The following is a 23,582-nucleotide window of genomic DNA, read 5'->3' on the forward strand; positions in this document are numbered from 1 at the left end:
CACAATGAATGAGAGTTGTGTATAACGTAAAAAACGAAGAATAGAGTAAAGAATAAAAATGATGGTCATTTACCTTTTAACTGCTGTCCTCATTGTTTTTTGCCCTCTTTGGTTCACGCCCTCTTGCCCCACCATGAACAACAGAGTGAATTCCAGTCCTCCTTCTGAACTTCTCCAACCACCCACGCGACGCCTTAAACTCCTTAAACTTCCTTTTGTTTTAATAACGTGGTGATTGTAGATGCATTACGGCCATATTCTTTGGTGAGATCAACCAAACGCATCCCTTTTTCAAGCTTTTCTATCATCTCTTGCTTTGTTTGTACGGACAAAAAAACTCTTTTCTTCGTCTTTTCTTTTCCTCTTTTCTCCGTCACTTTCTTGGGGTCCATAGTGAATACTCTAACAGTTAATATATTTACGTAAAACTATCAGAACACCTCACGGGTCGAGGGCCGAATGACGAGGACGCTGCATAGACACCTATCTAGCTACACACAGAGGTCCCTCTTAGCCAATGGGATGCCAGGATGCTAGGTAATAGCCAATGGCAGAGCAGCTATAAGAATGTTGCGTTCAGGAACCTGTGGGAGCTGCGAGTATCAGCCGATACTGTATTTTTACCTTTTGTATCCTGAAATTTCTTTTGTAACTAGAGGCAATATTTTCCTGTTGACGCGTTTCATAACTTAAAAATTTCGTATGAAGAGACGTTCGTAAGTAGAGGTACCACGGTATATGGTATATGTGGAGGCAAAGATGCACACACACAAGAACACACACATACAAAGCTGCACACACGCGTGAAAACACATCATTTACTATACAGTATGTTAATGAACCACCTTTCTCACAGAAAACTCCTCATCTGTTCCCCTGTTGACATTGATTCACAATGTCCGCACAGAGACCACAGAACTTATAGAGTTTACAGAGCACATAAAGCCTGTAGAGCAAACAGAGCCTACAGAGCTCAGGTTCACAGAAGGAGTAATAACTCTCCACATATAGAGAATTCTGGTGGGAACGGTGAGAAAGACATCCCATAATAAGTCATTGTAGCAAACAGACTTGTTCAACCTTCGGAATTTACAACTGCAGGTTGATGCATTCCATTAATCTGCAGTCTGATCACATGTTTCATCACAAGATGATAAGAGAGGGAATACGTATCAATAACATTCGGAAGTGACTAGTACAATTTTAATGTCAGATGTGTGTAGTATTTGTGATTGGATGATCTGTCCAGAGTCTCCTTATGTGTGTGATGCACAGCCAAAATATTACAGAACAGTAGAAGTGAGGGAAAAAATAAACCACAAAGGACTACAATACCAGAAAACAGTAAAATATCACACTATTAGGAGCAGCTGGATGAGGTTGTAATTGTAAATACAAATAAGATGATGCCGTAGATCTTCTGAGTACTCAGTTCAGTGAATTTCCTGCTCAGATTATTTTCTTGAATTGTCCTTAGAGTCTTGTCTGTCTGCCCTCCATTATTTTACCAAGGCTGCTGACGTGCTGCTTATTTTCAATGATTTTCCTGAGAAGCACAAAGTGAATGTTCCACTCTCAATGACACAAATGTCTTTTGTTGTTCTTCTTTGGAAACAAATGCCTGATTACATGTCAACAATAATGCGAATTTCTATTTTCTAATTGGAAAGGCTAATCCTCTTCCTAAGATATCTCTGGGGTTGAAGACTGAAGTCAGCTGTGGGAGCGTGTTTGGAAAACATGCTCTATGAAATGTCCACAGGCATTTGAAGCCTTGTGTTTTGGGGTCTGGTTCCATTAGTCATGTGGAACCAGACAACATGTGTAGCTGTATGTGTAGCTCTGTGTGTGAATACATGTAAATGTATGTGTGTAGCTCTGTGTGGAGCTACATTTGTCCTATGTCTGTAGCTACTTATCTAGCTATATGTCTACCTCTGTGTGTAGCTAGGTGTGTAACTGTGTGTAGCTCTGTGTGACATTCAGGATGTTCTGAAGTCCAACCCAAACCCGTGTTCCATCACACTGGCTGCTGTCTGTTCCTTCTCCTCATTAAAAAACTTTCACCTGAAGCTCAGCTCAGCAGCTGTTTGTTGTGTGTGATGTGTGCAGCCAGACTTAAGCAGCTCTGGACCCACTGGACCAGTAGGATATCAAATGTCCAGAAGCAAACACTCACCCATTGTTACCTGAATAAGGGGAAAAACTCTTTTATGTATTTATTTTTTTCTGGAAAGCCAAGGGTCTTCAAACCAACACTGTTCCAATCCAATCCTAATACGGTACATAGTCCGTATGGACTTCACACTCCTGACTAAGAGAATAAGTATGTATACCATGACCACTAACACACCATCTATATATCACGTGTGATGAATCACACAAAATAACTTTCTGTTGGTGGTTGATGATTAATTAAAAGTTGAACTATTAAGACTGAAGACGTTAGAAGCTTCTCCAGAGAAGTAGAGGAGGCTTAACTGAGGGTGAGACTGGAAGAGACCAGCCTGAAGGAAGGTGAGGAAAGGGCTTATCAACGTTTCAGCGTCTAACATTTACCTAAAGCAGTGCTACACAAAATCAATACAGAGATAAGCAGGCAAAGCAGAAGTCATGTGATGTGTGGCTCCAGGAGGACAAAGGTGACAAACATCCTCAAACGTGGAGATCAGATTCATGATGTTAAATCACAACTGCAAAATGCTCTAGAAAACTACAATTTATCTCACTACCAATGACCTTCGGTTGGTCGGATAGCAGAAATGAAAGCGACATCAGTGACCACGGACCATCACTGGATGGTTTTTCTGCTGCTGCGTCATTAAAAAATGTGTTTGAGGTCAAACATACAGGTTTTTGTCCATGTGCTGCTGTTTTGTTCGACACCCTAAGGTCAAACCTCCATAACTCTGCCACCAAAATTAAAAAAAAAAAAAAAATCTGTTGACATTGCCTCCCATGAGTTCATTGGGTCCATCACTGAGGCTACAGAGTGAGGGGCCTGGGTGGTAAAGTGACGCTATCTGAAGCGCGTCCACCTCTACTTCCAAACTCTATTTCCAAACCCATCTAGAATCCTGCAGACTGTATAATAACATCATGGAAACCTCCACGGTGGGGTATTGAGCAGTATAGTCGTGATTGGTGTATCAAGGGGGGGTTGGATGGTTTCAGGGGGTTGTTATTGTGAAAGCAGAAAAGCTGTGGCGCCATCACAGCACCAACAGAACCCGGGATAACAGAGAAGTCAATGGAGTGTTAAATAGGAAATCATCTGTTTTCAGCCACAGATTTAATGTCGCTGCTGTCGCCCCTTTGCTGCGCTCCACTCTTCTGTTCACCGCTGTCCTGAATATCTTTACTTCTCTATTTTGTTTTTCTCTGATCCAAAGTGTGCAAATTTCCACCCCCCCCATACATTAGTCACCTGTCTTCTTCACATTTTATTCCTCCGCTCCCCCAGCCATCATTCCCATTCCAACCTTTCCTTCTCTTGGCCCTTATTTCCACTTCAGAGCCTCACTGCCAGTCTGTTGGGTCTGCAGTGTCAATCCACGTGGGCTCACATTGGCTCTCTCTCAACAACACTTGGGCAGTCTCTCACCCAGACACGTGATAGAACAAATCTGGAGCCGTGACTGGTCCGCTGCCACACAGTCTTCCATTTCCACCTCTCTGCTGTATGACTCCTTCAAAATCCTCCACTCAGCTCATGAGGTCACCAAGTTATCAAGTGTTGGGTTCAAAAGACACTGAGCTGATTAAAAGGTGTTTCCCGTGTCTTTGTCAACACAGTGCTGAACAAAGGAGATGGCCATTAAGGATGCATTCTCCTGCACAAACTGCCTGAATGAGTCTGAACGATTCAGCTGAAAAGCCATTTATCCAGCCATTTATTCCAGAGTGGATTATTGATCCTTAATGCTCTGCCCTACCTTTATGGGGAGTGCTAGAAAATAATACACTGATTTTACATACATACTCTCCATATATATAAACACAAGGACATCATGAAGCCTCTGTCAGCATTTTGGTCTGTTTTTTTCCCCAGATCCACCCTTATTCATTTTTATCGAACTTGTGTTATAAATATTATGTGTGGTGTAACAAATACATTTATCCTAGGGAAGGAGATTGTGTTTCTCTAGTCCCCACCTCTGTCCCATGATGCTCTCTGCACGATGTCCAACCATTTACTTCTGAACCAACACCAGAGCAGCACCTTCAATTGACCTTTAGCCACCAGAAGTGTGGTCTGGGACCAGGGTGTGTCCTGGAGTCACTCTGTCTTGTTCTGTTCATTCTGAGGTTCGCGCTGCAGTTAGTAGGCCTACTGTTTGCCTTCATTTGAAATACAACATGCGATAAGTTGTTTCTTCATCTCAGTATGAGGCAGATTAGATGCTACAAGAGAGATAGATTGATGGATGGATGGATGGATAGGTAGACAGTATCTAGTACAGTATATACATGTATACACAGTAATCTCTCATTACTCGCAATTAATGAGTTCTAGGAACCACCCGCAAAAGCGAATTCCGCGATGTAGTGATGCAGTATTTCTTTTATTAGTTACGGTAATTTAATATACATATAGTACACAGTATATGTGTATATGTGTGTACAGGCCCCTGAAACAGACACAAACACACACAAGGGGGCTGTAAGCATACAGTTTATACAGTAGGAGTAAGAATGGTGGGCAGCTCTGATCAGGTGTGCCCCCAAATGAGCAGCTTATAGGGGGGGTGAGTGCCTTGCTCAAGGGTACATCAGCAGTGCTCGGGAGGTGAGCTGGCACCTCCCACTAGCAGCTCACCTTCCACATGTTTCAGCCCACCTGGGTCTCAAACCAGTGACTTTGGGCCCCCAGTTCAAGACTTAGTGGAATGAGCTACTGCCGCCCCGCCCCCCGTCTTGAACTTCATCCGTTTCTTCATGTTAGTTTAGTTATCAGGTTTAGAACGCTCCTTTTATGAAAAACCCTGTACATATACATAGTGGTTCCTCCCTAACCCTACCAACACCTAGAATCTGGAAAACAAACTCTTCCCTGATCACTTCTGTCTGGACCGGAAATGATTTGACCAATATTCAATCAAAGATATTGAGGATCACAGATCAGTTTGTGGCAAGACATTTTTAGTTGGACATCTGGTAGCTGAATGACATTAATTTAAAAAAGCATAATATGGGAGTTCACAGTTACCATTTCTCCACCTAATCCCAAATTCCCAGTACAGCTGACCTAATCCCAGACTCCAAACCTGTATCCGAATCAGTTCCAAACGGAAGAGTATCCAAAGTCTACAGAGAAGTGATGAGACAAAAGAAAATGAACAAAAATAAATAGAAAAACAGAACCAGGGCACTGTTTTTGATCTATCTCAAAACAACACAAATGAGTTGTAAGTCTTGAAGCAGAGCTTTACTTATTAAAAATATCCTTGCTCCGTCAGGCATGGTAATGCCTGGGCCTCCGATGGATTGCAGACATGACTGTGAAGCAGGGCTGCCATATTGCTTTAGCAGCAGAACCCACCGTCCCATGACTAAGACACACAGTCAGGAGGACTAATAGTCTTCACACTCAAGTGAATCTGATGAGTTTTTGCTAGCAAGCAGATAATGAGCAGAGAAGGGAATCTGCTGTAAGGACCCTCTGAGCGCCACTTTGTGTGCCTGAAAACTCTCTCAGCCCCATATCTCCTGGCAGCATCAGGACAGGAAGTGCAACCAGGATTGTAGAAACAGGATTGGGATTCTGAACTACATCCGATGGTTTGTGACGTTACAAAGATACAGCTGATGAGTTTTGGGTGGATGAGTGAAGTACAACAACCAAATAGGTTCCAACTCTATCGACACTAGTGGGTGAAACTTCAGAACTTGTTAACTTCATAAATATTATAAAGACCCTTGCAGTCTGAATGGTCAGATTTAGGGTTGAGCCGGATACTCGTTTCATACGAGTATCCGGTACGGATAACGCATTTTTGATGAGTACGAGTACGATACGAATAAAACCTGTTAATATTCGTGATCGGACTGATGGAAAATCATCCTGACTGTGGCTTCACCGTTACTCAGGTCTTTCTTCTTAGGTTTTCTTCGGCTTGCCTCTATTTCAGTGTTTGTTTACCTGGTGAACTTTCTTGTTGTTGTTGTTTTGTTGCACGTACGCGTGCATTTAAGCACCGCCTCCACTCGTCTTTTTTTTAATCTGTTTGTTCTAAACTCTGCTCAAATTAATAATTTCTATACATTATAAATATTTTAACTGAGACAGTTAGCGCGGATACACACACACACGCACACACACACACACACGCACACACACACACACACACACACACACACACACACACACACACACTCACCGCAATCAACTGTTTAACTTTATGTGAAAAAAAATGGCAAGAACATTAGATGCTAAAAACAAATAATTGAAAAAAAAAACAGTTTGATTTAAAAAAAAATTAACTGAAAAAGATGAAAAAAAATTTAAAGTTTTGTCAAGTATGACAATTCTTGTTCATGCATACTTAGTAGTTGATAAATTCCTATTGCATATACTTTATAAATGCACTTTGTGTTTACTCGTTCTATATATAGTTCCTTTACTATTGTGATCAAAAGAGTTTAATCTCAATTCTGAGGCTCTTCGGTAAATTTTCATTCATAGACTTAAGAATATTCATGTTCTGACTCAGTTCCATAAAAAACTTGTTCTGTAAATAGTTCTCTTACTTTTGTGATCAAAAACATTGATTTGAATCTCGATTTTGAGGCTGTTCTGTAAATACTTTTAAAATAAACAATAAATACAGCAACTTGTGCTCAATCCATATCAATTTTAGACTTAAAACAATGTCGTGATTTAAGCCCCACCCATTTCCGGTCAAACCACACCCACTTCTGGTCCAAGCCCCGCCCATTCCGAGTACAGATACGGATACAGATAATCTAGTTGGTTGAACAGATACAGATACAGATAGTGGTGTACTCGCTCATCCCTACTCAGATTGTAATAAATGGTTCTCGTAACTTATATAAAGGAGGAGGTGAGTAATATGTCGACAGTCAAGTCTCATTTCATTTTTAATGAGCAACAGAGAGCTGAGATTTGATTTATTAATCACTTTCTGTCAGGGAGCATAGAAACACATGTGGAACATGTATGCACACGTGTGTTAATGAAGGCTCTCTCAGTCGTGTTAAGACTGTTTTTCCCTTCTAACATTTAATTAGCAAAGACAAGAAGCAAATCTGATCATTAACAAACTGAATTTCGCAGCGTCAACATCAGAGAGCATTCATGAAAGAAGGCATTTACCATTAAAATCTGAAAGATTGTTTACACTGACTCACTAGAAGCCATAATTAGAACTAATACATTCGTTATAATATTAGAGGATTAGAACATATACAAGGTAAATGTATAAAAGCTTAATTCCTTTTTTGTATAAAATACTGAAATATATAGTTCTAAAATGTGATAATTTATTTATGAGTGTTTGTATGATAGACTATTCAGTCTTCAGGGATTTGAGATTCAACATATCAATTGTGGACAATTTATCAATAACATTATATAAGCTGCAAATAACTGCAAATAAAAAATCACGAGTCGTTTGTTTCTATGTCTAAGCCTTTCATGCCAGTGTGTGTCATTAGAGAAGGGTTATGTGTGTCATTAGAGAAGGGTTATGTGTGTCATTAGACAGGGGTTATGTGTTTCTTTTGGACACAGCTAGACTTCAGCAAACTGTTGTGGGGTGTGTCTGGATGGGGGGGCTGTGACGCTGAGCATTATCCATCTGCATGCTGCCTGTTAATAGAGATGTTACTATTCCCATCTCCTCTCAGTCTTCTCAAAGTCAACTTGAACTTTTTCATGTTCAATGAAACCAAACCCGTGATAACATCAGTTTCCCACAAAGACTCTCAAGACAAACAGCACAGAAAAGTACTGATGCACTCGTCTTGTCAGTGACCCTACAAAAAGTGTGTATTCCGATTCACTGAACATTTATTTTTCAACATACACCACCTTAAAGGTGGCAGGGGCTTTAAGGTACTGACTAAACATTGAGTTGATGCTGAAGATGTTTTGTTTGTCACATACAGTTATAAAGAGTGCAATGATGCAGAATTTGTTCTCTGTGGATCTCAAACCCCTGACCTTCCACTAAGTGGAAGACTTAGTACCCAAATGAAAGATTAATGAAGCATTATTTATAAGTATAAGTAGAACATTATTCTACTTTGTAAATGTCATGCTAGCATCCTGTAAAAAAATATGAGAGTAATATTAGAGCATCATGGGAAGGTTACAACCTGCTGAGCCACAGCAAATCAATCAAACAATCAGACTATTAATTATGAAGCAAACCGCTGCGTTATCTAAATAATCAGTGTGTGTCGAATGACTAATTGAAAAAATGGCAGAAGAAAACACTGCAGTCAATTTGAAAGCTCATTTTGTACATACAGTATATAACTCTTCAGCACATCCTTTCTATCCTATTTTCTTGCCTAGACTGGACGATTAGGCCCTGAGTAACCGTTCAAACACATAATGTGTCTCTATTTCTGAGATCATTCACCACAGATCAACCAGCCAAGACCAGTTCACTCCACTGCAGCTCCTCCCTGACACACAAAATGTTTCAAAATGTCCTGTTGTGAATATTTGGTTCTGAACCGGCCATTAAAATAGCCATAAAACCATCAATGCAATAACTGGAACTCCATTCACAAATATGCACAGATTTACAAAACCATTGGCACAATTTAAGCCACATTAAAAAAAAACTAGACACACTTTTTTACATTAGACACATTACTCAAAACTGAAGGCCTATGGGTATTTAAAGAGTGCCGCTGAAAAGCAGCACCCAACAACCAATCACCTGACCAGGCTACTGAGCGTGTGAAAACACAGGACACACAGACATCAGAATTCAAGCACCATTAATTGGACTCAGGATTTCACTTTGGTGTGTATAGCACTAATGTATTTATACATGAGTAAAAATATGTAAAGGAAGTTTAAAGAAGTAAAATCTTTTAAAATTTTACTTTATTTTTATTTTATTTTTTATTTAAAAAATTAAATAAAAATAAAGAAGTAAAATCTTTTTACTCATACTGAGTCTATTTATATTTATTTATTATTGTTTAATCAAATATAAAATTTGAAAACAATTTAAAATGAACATATGCTGGGAATTTCAAGTTTGATGGATGATGAAACCATGCTACTACTTTATAGTAGTAATAGTAACTTCAATTAACTTACATTTTTATTCATGGGAAATAACTAATTCTAATGTGAATGAATAATGTTAATCTAACATGTAAGTGGTCATGGAAACCTACATGTACAGTAGATTCTACTTTCTACTACATATAATAAGCCCTGAAGGGTTGTTTCCTCATATAATTGTGATTACTTTGTATTGATTGTCCATCTTCATTTCCAATAATCAAAACCCGACCAGCTGTTTACCTCTGCCAGCATGTTTTTTTTTACCACCGTTGGTTTGTTTTCAGATTTATTTAGACATACCAAGACTTGCCACAGGCAAATTGATGGGTGGCCAGAAAATACATAAAGTGGGGAGTTTCACAGGAAAAATTCATGAACAAACTGAGTTGTGAGAAGTTTGTGCTCTCTGAATGCTGTTTGTGTAATAAATGTGATTTTCATGATGATGCCTAATAAACAGGGTTTCATATCACCAACTCAGACCATAATAACACCATCTACAGACCATAATATCACCATCTGCAGACCATAATATCACCATCTGCAGACCATAATATCACCATCTAAAAACCATACAATCACCATCTACAAACCATACAGTACCACAATATGAAGCACTGAATACATACAACTTTTCACAGATGTATCTATCCATATATCTATCTGTACACACATGGACACACACACACACACACACACACACACACACACACACACACACAAACACACACACACACACACACACACACGAGGACATCATTGTAAGTACATTCACTGGCAGCCACACAATAACTACAATCATTATATTCATTTTGGTCACCAGCCTCCAGAGCTCTCAGCTGGGTAATAACATATTCCTCATATGACTCAGCCCATCCTCTCCCGGTGCCTCCGTGTCACTGTTTGAGTGATGCTTAGATAATGTGACTCCTGGAAATAGTCTGATGTCTGTGTGACATTTTCATAACTCCGTTTGAATCTGACTTTAAATGATATCTGTCAAAGAGGAAATAGCTTTTCCATCGCTGATCAATTTAAATGTACCCACAGATGCCCCACATTTATGGTAATATAGGAATAGAGAGGATCCCACAATGATGCTGTAACTCTGAGTACCAGCTTCGGTTCTGGAGCTGCAACAAATAAAGATGTATCCTTAATAACCTAAAGGTCATATAGTTTGTTTGGATGAAGGTAGGAATTAATGTTTCTGTGTCCCAATTTTTGACAAAGAGAAACTCAGAAATGACAGTGATACTCCAAGTCTTGTTTTTTGTTTTTTTTTTAAAAACCTATTTCAATTTTGCAGAACGCACAATGAATGAGACCGCAGCTGAAGCAATTAACAAGAACAGACATTATGTTAATGAGAGCATGGAGCTTGTAAGGTCACTTGCTGTACACGTCAAGCCTCAACTCGGGGCAGGAATTCTCCACTGTCTAATTAAATGAAGGATGCACAAAGGAATGAGGTGAAGAAATGGTACATTTGGTTTGTCACACACCAACATGTTTCACATGAAAGAAGCAGACACTTGGGATTGAGTAATATTTATAGCGGAGGTGTTGAACCGCTCCATCAACAAGTCAGAGATTAGTCTGATTGATTGTGACGTAAAAATAAAGTTTAAAGTAAAACGGTTGTCAGCTATTTTCCTGCATGTGCTAAACACAAGAAATCCTTCAACGGTGGCAACGTTGTTAAAGACGCATCTGTTGCAGCTGCAAATGCATTCTTTGTAAGAATACCACAAATATCTTGTTAATACGGCTGTGTAATGATCCTTTGATACCGTACGCAGGGATGTTTGGAGTGATAAATGATGAGGAGGAATAACTGAAGAAGGAAACTGAGGTGAACCACAGCCAACCCCGTTGTTTCAGCTCATCTGTCAAACTGATGGGGCCTCCACCAACGGTAGGCCATGAACTGCATATTGCAGAGGAAGTAAACCTTTCCCCTTGATTACTTCTTTGTATAAACCACCAGCAAGCATTTGTGGGGAGACTTTAAACACGCTTGAAATGATGAATGTTGCAGTGAAAATTGTATTTTCTGGTCAGACCAGGAGTCTACAGAGCACCTCATTTGCTCACTTGGTGGAGCATCATGGGAAAAATGGAATACACACACCTGGTGTTACACACACAGGTGAGACTTCACTTAGTTGTTGTCTGTAATGAGATTTTCTGAAAATTTCAAAACATGCAGGATCCACAAAACTAGAAGACTTCCTACCAGGGGCGGATTTTTTTTTTAATCCATGGAGTCTGTTACCAGTTATCTATATTTTCCATTCGGATTGATGCAAACTGCATTACATCCAAAAAAACAAACAGTGTTCAAGCCGAATGGCTCCGCTGCTGCAAACCACATTATCACAGAGCAAAATGACAAAGATCAAATCGACAGGAGCGCAGAGGAGAATTCTGCTTGAATGGAAATACCTCCATCTCACAGGACGCATCTTGGACTCGACAACACGTTTTGAATCAACCTTTGCAAGTGAATTTCTCTGATTTGAAAGTGATCAAATCAGAGTCTAGAACCAGCGTGACAGACGACCACCTTGTGACCCGTTTAAGGCTTGCAACCAGGTTCCACTACTCTGACTATGAGAAAGTAGCTGAATCCTTTGACGCACAGTCGCATTATGGTAGGGAATCAGAGTTTAAGAGCAAACCCTAAAATAACCAGGGTACCATTAAAGTCAGGCCAAAGAAAATGAAAAGGAAAAAGGAAAGAAAACGGCACAAAGCAACACCGAAATGAGATGGGAAGAGCCTGACACCATTGTAAGGATCAATGTAATGGAGTTTATTACAATTTGTGTTGCTGGATAAACAATAATTAACATACAAATAAATGAAGAGGAACAAATGATGGACACTCATATTTTCAGACTAATTCTGCATTCCTCTGGTCCATCACAATGATTTGTCAGACAGAAGTCTGACTCTACGGGAGATTCATACAGTAATTAATGACACTCACAAAAAAAAAAGAGAGAAGGCTGTACTAGAGTTTTTTGCTCAATGCTTTTATTTTATTGAGTTAGTTTAGTTATAGAATTATGATAATAAAACAGGAGGCCACTCCACCTCCTCCTCATTTGTGATTCTGAATAGACATGAAAAAGTTGAATCTGCTTCCAAAACACTCCCTGGTTTCTGCTCTACACTTTTTTCAATAGATTTCTTTTCTTTTTTTTTATTTAACATATTTTACATATTCATTAACAAACCTGAATAATAATAATAATAATACCTCATTCAGTGGAGATGGGTGGAGCCAATCATCCACTCACATATAGAGTCCTCTTAAGTTCGGGGTCCATCTCTCATGTTACTGGATGCATTTCATCATCCACTATGACATCATCAGATGACATCATCTATGTGTGCTGGATGAGTGTTCATCTTAAACTAAAACGGTTGTGCCTTCTGGAATTGCAGTGCCGGTATTTGTCGACATGTGTATGATTGCTACTTGCTATTTGTCTGTTGTCTTGTTTAACGGACTAATTTATTTTAAATTTAACTAGAGGTTTGTCTAGGGCTGCACAAGGAAAACCAACATTTGCAATGCGTTCAAATTACTGCATTCAGTTTGTTGGTCTTTCGTGTGGCCACGCAATAAATTGGCGTTTTATCTGGGGTGTACCCCACCTCTCACCCGTAGCAAGATGATATTGGTTTCAGGAGACCTGTGACCTGAAGACGAGACGATTGGGATTGTCTGAGGGAAGATGGATGGAGGGGTTCTACAGTGTGAACAAATATTTGGGGAGCAGAGAGAGGAAGTCTCTGGACTCCCCAGTCAGTCCAGTCCATCATGGATTGGGATGTTATCACAAATCAGCATTTCACTGCTTAAACCTAAAAAAGTGTACAGACAGCACACAAATGAAGACATTAATCAAATATTTCTGGAACCTTTCTCCACATCAATATGCATTAGCTGCTGACTGATTGCCATTTGTCTAATTCATCAGTCCCCACCTTCGGCCTCATATGCTGTTAATTCACTAATGAGCAGAGTCACAGTACATTTCCCACAAACATAAATCTCCACCTGTCACTGATCTAAAAATATCCAGCAGCTCTGTTATTCTGATGAATCAGAGGACTAAAGAGATGATAATGAACATGACATGGAGGCTGACTTCACTCTGACTCTGTGTAGCGGCTGGTTCTGGAGGCCAAGAGCTGTTCAGACCATTTCCTGTTCTTAACAGGTACAGTTAAAAGACACACAGTCCAGTCCAGGTCTCAAGTGGTAAACAGTATTGATTGAGTCACAAATCCAACAAAAGCGATTGAAAGTGAGCAACACTCACTCCAAGATCAATCCAGAAGCATGACTCAGCAATATCTCACTCTTTTTAGAAGTAGAAAAGGGACATGTTCCCCAGAGGTGAGTCAGTGTTTTCGCTCAAACAGTCAGCGTGTTGCTGCTGCGGCGCCCCCCAACTGGAATCAGACCCACATTGGCCTCAGGTTTAATATCTCAACAGTCGCTCTGGGAATAAAAAATGAGGAGTCAGATTTGACTTTTGCCTTCCTCTTAGCCTTTCTCTGTCCTTCTCTTTTTCAAACATCTCTCATGTAATTTCTCATTTCCAGTGAATTACTCCACTTTTCCTCCCCTGTCTTGTCTCCGGTGAGTTTTTTTGGCAGGCTTCCCAGATAAGACTGCTGTGAAATTAGTGTGGAGGAACAGTTATTGCAGTCAGTGTGTTCTGATGAGAGACGTTTCACACCACAGCAGTGACAGAGACCGACGGGCTCATGACTCACAGATCGACCTCAGTCCCATCAACTCGTAGATGAAACAAGACTAACCGTGGTAGCAGAAGCTCAGTCCAGGAGGTCTTGGCTTGAGGACTGGAGGGTAGCTGGTTCAAGACCAGCATGGACCATAAAGTATGGAGTATGAACTGGTAGCTGGAGAGGTGCAGTTCACCTCCTGAGCACTGCTGAGGTGCCCTTCAGCAAAACACCAAACCCAACAAGCTGCTTTTAAGGTGTTACATGGTTGCCCACCACTCAACCACTCTGTGTGTGTGTGTGTGTGTGTGTGTGTGTGTGTGTGTGTGTGTGTGTGTGTGTGTGTGTGTGTGTGTGTGTGTGTGTGTGTGTGTGTGTGTGTGTGTGTGTGTGTGTGTGTGTGTCCCACTCTCCAATCTGTCTCCAGCCTTCATATACCCCGACTCTCCAGCCTGCGTATCCTGCCTGTCCTTGACCCTGTTCCGATCCTGCCTGTTCTCCGGACCCTGCCTGTTGCCAACCCCTTGTCTGATCTTTCTGCCTGGTTTTTTTTGCCTGCTCCGTTTTGCCTGACCCTGCCTGGTTTCTGGATTCTGCTTGTTCACCTGTCGTTTGTCCGATTCATCTCCTTGTTGGACTGATTACCCGGTACCTGAACCCTGCCCGTCCGATCAAACCTTTTAGACTCTTGACCCCCCTGCCAGTCTGTCGTGCTTTTGGGTTCTCCACCAGTCTTGTTCTAGCCCTGAAAATAATGTGATGGAAATGAGCCACCTGCACCTGGATCTAAAAAAAAAACCCTTGGAAAAGTTGTGATAGTCCTTCCAAGCCAGTAGTTGTGTCCTTTCAACTGCATGACCCCAAATGAACATGACTTGTGTAGCAGGAGTCCTGCTAAGTCTTGTTTCTCGTTGAGATGATTTGACTTCACATGATTTGCTCCTCTCCGATACTTCACTTTGTTAATATTCTGCATTGCTGAATGGAGAACTAACCATTACATGAACACCAGAACTTCAGTTACAATAATCAGCATTTAGCTCAGTCTGGTCCATTGGGTGGATATGATTTCTGTCAGTGCGCACCTTTGGGTTCTGGGATGATAATCACAAAGTAACACACAGCTAAAAAGCAGCACTGTGCTGTTTTCATTCAAAATATATATATAAAAAAATCTATTGGTTTGAAAGTGAAACGGACCAAACAGATAAATCAAAATCAACTCTTAAGTGACAGTGTGAAAAATGTAGAAACATGACTGTATCTACAAAAGAATTAAAGGATGAATTCATGCATTAACTTCTTCCATGAGACTCACTGTCATGAAGCCGTCCAGTAAACCAGAGTCGGGTTTGGGTGGTGCCTGAAGCCTCTCCATGGACCACTTCTCAATGATAGAGGCCACCTGGCCGTTCTCTGTGTTCAGGATCCTAAAGCCTGTCATGTTCACACCACTGTACTGGTAAGGCTCCACATCCAGAGCAAACAGATCCTGAAAGATAAAAACATTGTCAAATAATTGATAATTTCATGAAATATATAATCACACAGCACTGCTGTGTTTCAGAGCTGTGCTTATTCTAAATGTATTATTAAGCTTGTCAGACAACCAAACTGCATCAAAGTTGGGGATTTACTTCTCTGGATCCCCAGTATGAAGTAGATTACATGAACAAAAAATCACAGACTGAGTCAGACAAAAATTTTATAAAGAAAACAAGGCATGTAGCATTTACCAAAAGCTTCATCCATTAAAAATAAAATAACAAGACGTAAAAATGCACAAAAGAACAACAAAAAAGCCCAACGGTGTCACCTTGATACCTTAGTATCACAAAGTAATGTGCTATTATTGTCTTAGGATCAAGAGAAAACCTTAAACGATGTTTAAAAAAAAAGATTGGCAGTATTTAATCTAAAAAGAATATCTTAGAAAATGAAGACTGAAGAATACTCTCATCTCATGTTTAGGCAAACAAATCTTCATAGGAACATGGACCTGTGAGTCAGACGTGATGATAAAATGTCTTTTTCTCTACCTACCAGTGTAGTGAAGATGTAGTGGTAATATTCTGTCATCATCCCCATGGCAAGAGCCTAGGAAAGACAATAACAAGCATAGTGATGAGTACCTAGATTGTTTTTGTCATGTTTATGACATGTTTTACATTTTCCTGTTTGGCATGACATAAAACTGGAAGGAAAACATAGAAAATAATGAAATAGATTTAGGACACAGGAAAACGACTAAAACAAATGAAAACATGTTAACTGATTAGAAACACTAGTAGTATAGTTATATAACAATGATGCTCATATATGTGATAATATGTGATAACTGTGTTTCTAGCTTTGACGCTAAACTCAATATTACTTTATCTGACCTTCAATTGAGAGCACAAGAACAGGTGATGATCTGCAAGGTAGAGCTTGATCATCAACTGCAGCTTTGTAAGTTACACATTTTTGCAGAAGTAAGTTATAGGGAGCTTTAAATGGAAACATGAGAATCAGTGCAAATCAGCCCAGCACATTTGTCAGTTGAGAGAGTTCCACAACATCACATTAAAGAAAACATGTGCTGACATACGTAAAAGAAACTCACCCTTTAGTGCATCTCAAGGTGATTATTACGGTGTGCATTGGGAGAATAGTAACTACACTACATGGATAAAGGGACATGTGGCTGTGTTGTTAGTGTTAGTTAGGAGGTTAACCTCATAAATTATCTCTTTCATTGCGAGACAGCTTATACTATAATGTTCTTCAAGAGTCAAATCTGCATGTATATGAGCTAGTTCCAGAATTCTAGAGACAGAAGTTTAAAAAACAACAACACATAGAACACATGATGAGCAGACATTTGTGGAAATTTGTGAGTTAATTTTTCTCTTTGGTGAGTGTGGATGTTCAGGATAAGTGAGTCAATTTGGGGCGGCGGTGGCTCAGCGGTAGAGCGGGTCGTCCAATGTTCGCAAGATCGGCGGTTCGATTCTCGCTACCGCCCAGCCACCCGGAGTGTCAGCTGACAGGGGGAGGTTTTTGTAAATGTTAACCACAGGAAAAGTCACCATGTCATGTCCTGCCACAAGAATGTCTGAATTGAGATCCATATAAAGACCGGATTCAGGCCTCTGGAAGGCTTTGTCTCATTTGACGCCATCCAGCCATCCATGCATCCATAAAAGCTCCTTTAAAAAAAAAAAGCCTTGATTTGTCTGATATGTCAATCACCAAGCCCCAAAAGTTGCTGAAATTCAGACAAAGAGTCAAAGAATCGGCCCACTAACATGTCTTCTTCCACTCAAAAAAGATGTTTAACTCCCGGCAGGTCATGGAATTCATTGTTACACAAAACTGTGATCAAACCCTTTCCAAGTGTCTGTCCTTAGGACAGAGGCTCATAAAAAGAGAATACCTGTTGACCGATGTCATTAGACCGACAACATTTTAGATGATGGGGCGATACAAAAGTTGTTTGTCTATCATTCACATGTGTGTATCTGACATGGGGGCAAAATTTGAGGAAAACCAAAATTAGGTGATTGCTTATGCTCCTCTCTGTTCAATTCCAGTGAGTGGCTACTGAATATGTCGGACCATTGATAGGGACTAACATTGTTAATTCCCAGAAGCAAAAATCATGGCTTCAGTTTTTATCCAGCTCTTGTGAAGTTCGTCATAATATTCAGTATCCATCATTTGATTCGAAATTGATCAAAATACCAACTTTAAATCCAGAGTATTTGCTCAGGTCACCTCTATAACTTACCATCCAGAAAACCAAGGGGCGCTAAAGAAATTATACCAAACTTTGAGGTCTGCACAAATACTGCACACACACTGCCATAAAATTCCATATTTGAATTCATGAGGCTATTTGGGAACTCTATTGGTGTCCTGTTGAGTTAGTGTTTGGGCATGTAGTTATAGATCCCTTAAAGATTCTCACAGAAAATAGTCTCACAAACAACAAAGATAAGAAGTATGATGGAATATTTTAAGATCATAAGCAGTAGATAAGATCACTGAGACCAAATAACTTTAAAGGGTCATATTATGACAAACACTTTCTTTCTGGTATCTACAAATGGTCATCCTCTCTAACCCTACCAACTCCTAGAATTAAAACAAACGAGTCCTGTGTTGACTCGTGAAATGGGTCTGAAATAAACTCATCAGAATCTGCTCCCATTGTTATGTAACGATGGGAGGGTTTGACAGGAGTGATAGACATAGCCTCGCCTTGTCTATGCGACTACACGCCCCTCTCCGCGAAAGGGATGTGTTCAAAGAAGATCAGACCATGGCTGTGTTTCTTTTTTTTTTGACAGCATTTGAGCTGTGTTTCCAGCAAATTTGTTTGTGTGTGCAGAAATATTTCAATTTGGTTTGTTTCAACAATGAAGGTCAGTACAAAATTGGCTTCGCCATGAGAATGAACCTCATAAAAGGATCACTACCGACCATACGGGACCCAGCAACTGCACACGGCCCACAGGTAGGAGGTGCGATGTTTTTATTTTTCTTTCCAGTTGCCTATGAGCAAGAGTGAAGTTGGACCTTGTATTTGGCTAAGTAGTTAGACCCACTTCAGTCTGCTCTGCAACAGGGTTTGAAATGAGTTTCATGTGAATACTCTCATGAGAAATCTTGGTTTTCCCACTAAAATGTCTGCAAACTGTCCAGACGACAGGCGACAAAGACTACCATACAGTACTATGCCTTAACTATGGGGGGTGGGGGGTGGAACTATGACTGTTGTTTGTGCCTATGCACCAAGTAGCAGCTCAGAGTGTTCAGACCTCTTGGGATCCCAACATTGGGTCCTTCACAGGACTTCTGTAGGAGACGCCATTGTTCTCCTGCGGGACTTCAATGTACACGTTGCCAATGACAGAGACACCTGGGGGTGTGTGATTGGGAGTAATGGCTTCACATCACTCACTGCTGTGGTTTGCAGCTGGGGCAGAGACAACGATCAGCACCTCCAAACCTGTGGCCATGGTTTTGAGATCCAAGTGAAGGTCTTTAAATATCTCAGGGTCTTGTTCAGAAGTGAGGGAACCATGGAGTGTGAGACTGGATGGAAAACTGGGGCAGCAGGAGCGGTATTGCAGTTGCTTTATCACACTGTTGCAACAAATAAGGTACTAAGCTGGGAGCCAAAGCTCTCCATCTACCAGTTGATCTTTGTTCTTACCCTCACCTATGGATATGAGTGATGGGTGATGATTGAAAGAACAAGATGACCGGTACAGGTGGCCGAAATGGGTTTTCTCAGATGCTTAGCTGGCGTCTCCCTTAGAGATATCCTGAGCACTGCTATTACCGAGAGGTTCAGAGTAGAGTCACTGCTACTTCGAATAGAAAGAAGTCATTTTAGGTGGTTTGGGTATCTGCTGTGGATGCCACCAGGGCGGCTCCCTGGGGAGGTGTTCCTGGCACGTCAAGCTGGGAGGAGTTCTTGGGGCAGACACAAGACCATCTAGTGGGATTACTGTATATCTCAACACTGGTCTGGTAACGCCTTGGGATCCGGTTCACCCATCATCTGTCCATCCACTGTGGGCCTGCGCCTCTAACTCCACCAGTATCACCCCTCATCTATCCATCGGCTGGGGGCCAGCTTCCTTTCTTCCTCCATTGCCATCATACAGTCATTCATGCAGCTGTAATTATGTTTTCATAATAACCAACAAGATGACAAGGAACAAATATAGAAGACACCAACTCAGGAGTCAGTGAACGGAGCCTGACTTTCTCGTCCCCACCTAAGAGCTTGGATCAAAAACTCCTAACTATAACCATAAAGACACTGACTCTATCTGGCCTATCTGCCACTCTCACCATCCAACCGGTCAAGGCGGATGGCCGCCCTCTAGAGTCTGGGTCCTGCCTGGAGTTTCTTCCTCAATGAGGGAGTTTTTCCTCACCACTGTCACTTATACTTGCTCTGGAGGGTTCTGTAGGGTTTCTCTACCTGTAAAAGTGCTTTGAAATGTCTGTTGATGTGATTAAGCACTTTACAAATAAAAGGTGATGAATTGATTGATTGAAGATTGTGTTCAGTTATATACATAAACACCACAGGTGCGGTAATTGTCAATCTCATAATGTCAACAAAAACACATTTAAATTTTAGACCAAACACATCACATAGCTTTGTTTTAGAATGTTGACTTCATTACAGAAACACAAATTGATTTCAAGTTCTTGTATTGTCACAAACTCGACCAATCGTCTGATCTCGATGGAAAACCAAATCATCTGACCCTGAGAACAGCAATCAACTCATTCTAAGACCAATAAATTATGTCACCATGACAAAACACACAACAATCACTGGAGCCTTCCAGTCCTTGATTTGAAAAAAACAACATCATTTCGACCCTGATGGACCACCAATCATGCGACCACAACAAAACATCATTATCTGAACATGATTGAACTCCATTAATGTGACCCTGATAAAATATCAATATTTTGATCCTGATAGAACAACAATCAATCACTTGAAATTGACAGAAAACCAAGACTCTGACTGTGACAGAACCATATAATTCATCTGATTCTCAAAGAACACCCATTATTGTCCCCTAATATAACATCTACCATCAGACTCAGATGGAACAGCAAATGATCTGACCGTTATAGATGATCAATTATCAGACTCTTGTAGAATTTGAATGGAACATTAGTCAATCATCATACCCTGTTAGAACACCATTCTTTCATTTCACCTTGAGAGAACACTAATGAATAATCCTACCCTTTTAGAATACCAACAATCGGATTCTCGTAGAACACCAATCAGTTACCTGGCCCACATAAAGTGGCATTCAATCATCTGTCTCATAGATTATCATTCAATTATCTGTCTTTGATAGATTTCCATTCAATCATCTGACCTTGGTAGGACAACAATTTTTTGACAGTGATAAAGTGCCAAGAAAACATCGATCAATCATGTGACCCAAAAAGAACACCAACAATTAATTTATACCTGATAGAACCTCAGTAAAACATCAGAGCCTTATTGAATACATATGAACCTGACAGAATACAAATCAATCATGTGACCCTCACCAACTGCCTGATTCTGATAGAAGACCAGTCATCTGTGAAAGAAGGCATCATTCCTCTGACTGTTATTGAATACAAATGATCTGCTTTGTTCAGAACACCAATTAAATCATCTGTACTTGATGTAACATCAAGCGATAATCTTTCTTTGATAGAAAACCAATAAGCCATCTAACCATAGTAGAATACCAATCATTAAACTTGGAGAACACCAATTATCCGATGATTATTGAAAATCAATCATCCAACCCTGATGAGAACACCAGTCAATCACATGAACTTGATAGAACAACAAATATTTGACCCTGATTGACCTTCAACCATTTAATCCCGATAGAACATCAATTTTTCTGAGTAGACAGAGGTACTTTCTGAGCTCCAAAACATTCATGGGTCCTTTGAGGTTCTCATGGCTCTGAGTGTTCTTGCTCAGGCCTCAATAATATCAGTGCTCACTGTGCTCACACAGGCGCTTTTTGGAGGTTGTTGACCCCACAGTCATGGGGTGCTTTGGAAAATATTGACTGCAAATTGAGGTACAGTTTCTGAAGTGTACCTCCCTGGTCATCAGTCATTAGAGTATGTGCGTTCACAAGCTGCTAATCAATTTCTGACTCAAAACCAAGGAAGGGCTCCTCTGGGATGGAGTCTAATCTCCCCTAGTCTGCCCAGTAAATCATTGCCAGTAAGGGTTCTATGTCAAAGGTGCAGATGTATTTGGGGGGCACCACCTTAATTTTTCTTTAAAGGTGATGGAAGATTTGTTTTTCAGGTAGTTGGTGACACTACACCAACTTATAAGTCTGCTTCCAAAGCTTGTCAAAGGAACAGTTTTGCTCTGGCAACCTCTATTAAAAAACACAAGCTCATCAAGCCAATCTGCAAACTTGAGTCAAGACATGCATGGTCTTTGACGTAACCACTCATCATTACCCTGGTGTATATTTGATGGCATTATCCTTGTGGATGTAATTGCCCAAGATGGTCAGAACGGGGGGAGATGACTTCCCCAGTCTAAAAAGTAAACCGTGGAGGAGTGAGGCTTTATTCAGTCTAGTAATGATGACGAGTTTTCAGTGTCAGCTGTCTTTGGAGAGTCTTGTGCTCTCAGATGATGAGTGGTCAAGGCCAAATGTGCCATCATGTCATCATGCATTTACAAGTCGTACATTCCATTTCTTGCTGTGAGCACACACACACACACACACACACACACACACACACACACACACACACACACACACCTGTTTCAGGATCCCAGCAGCCATTTCATGGCCACAGTCAAAGATGATGTGAAATTCCTTCCCTTTCTTCATCTCCTTCAGAAGCGGCTTGGCATCCTTGGTCTCTGTGGGCAGTTGGCGGATCTTTAGGCGGATGTTGTACCGGGATGGTGCTTTTATAAGTTCTTGCAGCCGAATCAAACCTGGAGGGAAACAACAAAGTAATAAAATGTTTTAATATTTTCTTTTTATTTGGGCATTATTTGTAAAATATGACCAAATTAGATTTCCTCAGAGAAACTCAACATATCTTAATTGAGAGTAGAAGTTCATTGCATTTCCAATTCCTTTTGTAATGTTGGCAATGATTACAATGAGGATAAGAAAGCTCCTGGGACACATCTCAGTCATCATTTCATTTTTCATGAAATATTTTCCTTCTATTCTGTCCTCTACACAGAGAAATATCTTTCTGTCCCTGTTCCCATCCACCTCTGTCCTTCTAGAATCCTTATGGTGCATTTGTTCACCAGTCTGAATCACCTCTAATCCACACAACATTCTTACAATCACAACAGAGCAGAATATGTATCATTCATCCTTCACTGATCATCAATGGTATTGATTCTGTGCTACTTATTGATCCTAACATCCCTTACTGGCCACTGACTGACTGCACTGGATACTTGTTCGGGCAGCCTTAGTGAGGAAATCGACTGTGACTTTCATCCCGTCATAAACATCCTAATTTTGACAGATAAGTCTCAACTATCACGTTCAATAAACACTCCTCTACTGAGGAGCTGATCCATCATTCTGCTGCAGCAGAAGAATGTGTACCTGTTACTTTGATAATAGCGTATTTATAAGGCATCCTGTGGTTTTCATTGTTTTCTTTCTATGCTTTATTTATTTTTGAGCACAGACATATGTGCTCAATGGATGTTCCCTCTGTATATAGTTTGTAAAATGTAATGTCTCCTAAATCTGAGTTACACTTAAAACAACTGACATTGCAGAGTGTGGTGAAAACAAGCTTTTATTGCAGAGCCCCATTCCAAATCTTGTTCGATGACCTCCCATCTTTTCTTGTGCAATATGTCTACTCTCCATTTCTGAACCCCTCGGGATATTTCATTTTGGTATGAGGGTGGAAGGTAATCGTCTGGCAGCCATTTGTGTTCCTGCCTCCTGTGCAGGCTGTGGAACAGGCCTGTGATGACGCTGAT

At 40.5% G+C, this 23,582-nt stretch overlaps 1 protein-coding gene across 3 annotated transcripts in view; it reads right to left on the reverse strand.

The window, feature by feature from the left end:
- Nucleotides 1-23,582, reverse strand: part of grik2 (glutamate receptor, ionotropic, kainate 2) — a 182,736-nt gene that overhangs the window by 86,294 nt on the left and 72,860 nt on the right. For all 3 annotated transcript variants that reach the window (XM_068332729.1, XM_068332727.1, XM_068332728.1), the window contains exons 5-7: nt 22,375-22,556; nt 16,088-16,141; nt 15,363-15,536 (exon numbers count right to left, since the gene is read on the reverse strand). In XM_068332729.1, coding sequence (XP_068188830.1) covers nt 15,363-15,536; nt 16,088-16,141; nt 22,375-22,556 — 410 coding nt within the window. The remainder of the gene's footprint in view (nt 1-15,362; nt 15,537-16,087; nt 16,142-22,374; nt 22,557-23,582) is intronic.

This window comes from Antennarius striatus, chromosome 14, assembly GCF_040054535.1.
Source record: "Antennarius striatus isolate MH-2024 chromosome 14, ASM4005453v1, whole genome shotgun sequence".
Lineage (NCBI taxonomy): Eukaryota > Metazoa > Chordata > Actinopteri > Lophiiformes > Antennariidae > Antennarius > Antennarius striatus.